Source organism: Lucilia sericata, unplaced genomic scaffold (assembly GCF_015586225.1).
Source record: "Lucilia sericata isolate MDLA Ls3-8-SP2 unplaced genomic scaffold, ASM1558622v1 Contig007605F_arrow, whole genome shotgun sequence".
Taxonomy (NCBI): Eukaryota; Metazoa; Arthropoda; class Insecta; order Diptera; family Calliphoridae; genus Lucilia; species Lucilia sericata.
The window spans coordinates 10,894-14,155 of NW_023997971.1; the positions used below are offsets into that span (position 1 = coordinate 10,894).

General features: G+C 33.2%; 2 protein-coding genes across 2 annotated transcripts; one reads left to right on the forward strand and one right to left on the reverse strand.

Moving 5' to 3' along the window:
* The first annotated feature begins 924 nt into the window (after positions 1 to 924).
* Positions 925 to 2,130, forward strand: LOC119615752 (U7 snRNA-associated Sm-like protein LSm11). Its single transcript, XM_037971760.1, has one exon. It carries the CDS (start codon positions 1,164 to 1,166, stop codon positions 1,977 to 1,979), a length of 816 nt encoding a protein of 271 aa, XP_037827688.1. The 5' UTR covers positions 925 to 1,163; the 3' UTR covers positions 1,980 to 2,130.
* Positions 2,131 to 2,202: 72 nt separating this feature from the next.
* Positions 2,203 to 3,258, reverse strand: LOC119615751 (periodic tryptophan protein 1 homolog; the record flags this gene model as incomplete). The annotated part of the gene is made up of 1 exon (XM_037971759.1): positions 2,203 to 3,258. A coding segment is annotated over one exon (888 nt), but the record flags the coding sequence as incomplete, so codon positions are not given.
* Positions 3,259 to 3,262: the final 4 nt, after the last annotated feature.

The following is a 3,262-nucleotide window of genomic DNA, read 5'->3' on the forward strand; positions in this document are numbered from 1 at the left end:
GCAAGAAGTATTCATGTTTTGAAAATGGTCTGCAAAAATTCTCCAGAGTCAGAGTCACCCACTCAGAGGTCCAAGCCGTGTGAAAATAGTCGGCGGCGGCGGCTGAAGTAAATTTAATCGGCGGCGGCTCTAAGCCGGCTGAAGCCGATACAAATTATAAAAATTACAAATTATACCAATTTGGTATTCATTTTTTAAGTAATTTTTATTACAAAACTTAAAAAAACAAGTTTAACAAGTTACAGGTACATGTAGAAGGCTACATTTAGACTTATTTAATAAAAAAAATAATAATACCATTGGGATTTATTATAACTTTTGCCATTTTTTTACTGCCATTTTTCTTTTAAATAGATCATTATAATGGTTAATATCATATGAAGGGGATATATATTTCATATAATTTTCTTCTTCAGATTCAGAATCTGAAGATATTTCCGGAATATTTTGTGATTCTTTTAAAAAGTAGCTCCGAATATTTTTTTGGGCCATTTTGCAATTAAATTATTTTATTTTACTTTTTTTGCAAAAAATAACGGGAGCAAATTTGCGTCGCTTAGAGTTGCATATTTTAAATGTTACCATATTTAATTTTTTGTTTTAATATTATAGAGCTGCCAATTTTTTTTATATTGTTCTTAATTCATTTATTTCATTTATAAGCCATTGACCAGTTAATGAATAACATTACTTCACACTTTGTAAAAATTATTGTAACATAATAACAATTTAATAAAAACTATATAGTATATTTTTTTATTAATTTTTACCGACTTAGCTGGATGAGTCGGCTAATGAAGTTAGCCGGTTTCAGCCGATAGAATCGGCGGCGGCTTTTACCGAAAAAAAATTTCGGCGGCGGCGCCAAGCCGGCTTGGCGCCGATCGACTTGGACCTCTGCACCCACTTATCCATCACTATTCACCATTTTTTAAACCATAACAGATGATTGTCAAATCTCACAAAACAAATGCAAATTCATACAAGATGGCTTCTCTTATACAAGTTTAAGCATTTGAAATGTCAAACTCCGTATAAAAAAAAACGTTGTAATCGCTTTGTTTTGCACTAATTATGCTTTAGTTATTCTTCTTAAAACTTTTAAAAATAAATTTAAATTTTGTTTACAATTTTGTTTATTTGTTATTTAAAATTGTAACGAAATGGAACAAATAACAAAAGAACAAGAAGACCAAGCCTCAAGCACACAAACTAATCCTTCCGGGACAGAATTGGCCGAAGCAGAACATAAAACAGAAAAGCCTTCTGGCAATGATGATGATGAGGAATTGGATATTACAAGTGAACATTTCAATCCTTTAAAGGCTTTATATGATCCCAACTATCGAGTAACAGAAAAACAGCCCAAAATTATCTATCAGAATATGGCAGCCTTTGAAACGGCTCTGAAAAAGTTTGGTATAATGGGTTTAAATAAAAAACCTAAAACTAACTTGGCGGCAGGCAGCAAAGATAACAAAAATCCCTTATTAGTAGAGGAGGAAAGAACACAGAGACGTTTCCAAGACCATCAAATGGCCATCAGAACACAGGCGAAAGTTAAACAAAAACATCAAAGAAACATTCTAATACAAATGGCTCAATCAGAAGGACCTATCAAACAATTGCAGGAATTTGTTAAAGAAAGCCGCAGGATAAGAGTTCTAGTAAGAAAAGAACATGGCATTAAAGGCTATATTGAAGGAGAACTAAAAATGTTTGATCGTCATTGGAATCTTTTGTTAGCCGATGTGCTAGAATGCTTTGAACAGCGTAAATATAAATATGCTGAAGATAATTTAGTTAACCATCAACAGCCCGAAGATTGTTCTTATATTTTAGAGCAATTAGGTATAACCCTGCCGCAACAGAGTGTTAAAAGTTTGTCGAGAAAACGTGTGGAGGTTAAAAGACATTTGCCACAACTTCTATTAAGAGGGGAACAAGTGGTTTTAGTATCCGCTAAAGTTTCAACTTAATGTATAAATTGTTTTACTTTTATTGATTTAAGTAAATACCTAGTTTAAGATTATTTTTTCTACTAAATGAAGTTAATTTTTTTTATATACTTTACCTAGTTTTTGCAAAAAACGGTTTCTAATCTATTTGAATTTTCTTTAAAATTATTTTTAAGAAAACTTTAGAAATATAACTAAATATTGTATAAAATTCTTTAAATTAAAACAAAAACAAACATTTCCATTAACTTGTATTTAAAAGTTATATTTATTTTTTACTAAAATAAAAATTATTAGCGATAATAGTAAATTAATTACTAATTTATGAAAAACTGTACATAAGAATTAAAAAAGAAAACTTTGTAAAAAATGGGAAATACGCCTGCGTCAAAATAAATGTCAAATTAACAAATTATTCCTGCTCCACAGTGGGTATATTAAATACTTGTCGTACTGCCTCAAAGTTCTTGATGTTGAAGACACGGCAACGTGGAGGTTTCTCACCGCCAAACGCCAAAGTGAAAGGATCTTCGGGACACTGTTTCATACACTGCAAACGTCCCATTTGGAAGTCATGTGAGTAGACCGGCTTAATTTCGGCAGTATTGAAATTCCAGATTTTCAGACAACCCTCTGTAGAGGTGGAGGTTAGCAGATTCTTTACCTCGGAATTGAAGCAAATGCCAGAGATTTCCTCTTCGTGGGCCTTGTAAGACCATAATAATTTTTTGGGTTGACGTTTGTCAGCATAGTGTAAGGAACCCTCATTGGAGCCAATAATAAAGTAATTACTATCACAAGTATTCCAGAGAACCTTTTCAACTTCTCCAGGTATTTGCCATTTGACAAAGGAGGTGTTTACCTGTTCTGGATCACGGCAATCGAATAAACGCACTAAACCATCAGCAGAGCCGGCCAAAATGCTTTGAGCTTCCTCAGGATGGAAACCAATTGACTGGACTTTCTCTTCAAAAGCGGTTATAGTAGTGTGAGGTTGTCCTTCATCCAAATCCCATAGAATTAAAGTTTGATCTACTGAACCAGAAGCTAAAATATGTTCATATTGACGATTCCAGGACAAATCTAAAACAGCATCTTTATGACCATAGGCTTCTTTGTTCTTCTTACGACTGCCTTTCGAACCCAATTTAAAGGTGGGCTCTATAGAGTCTTGTATATCTAAATCCCATACAGTGATTACAGGATCCATACAGCCTATGGCACACATATTGCCAGGTTTATCACTGCCAGGATCATGATTCATCCACTCAATACACAAAGGAAAACTGGGTAATAGGAAATCA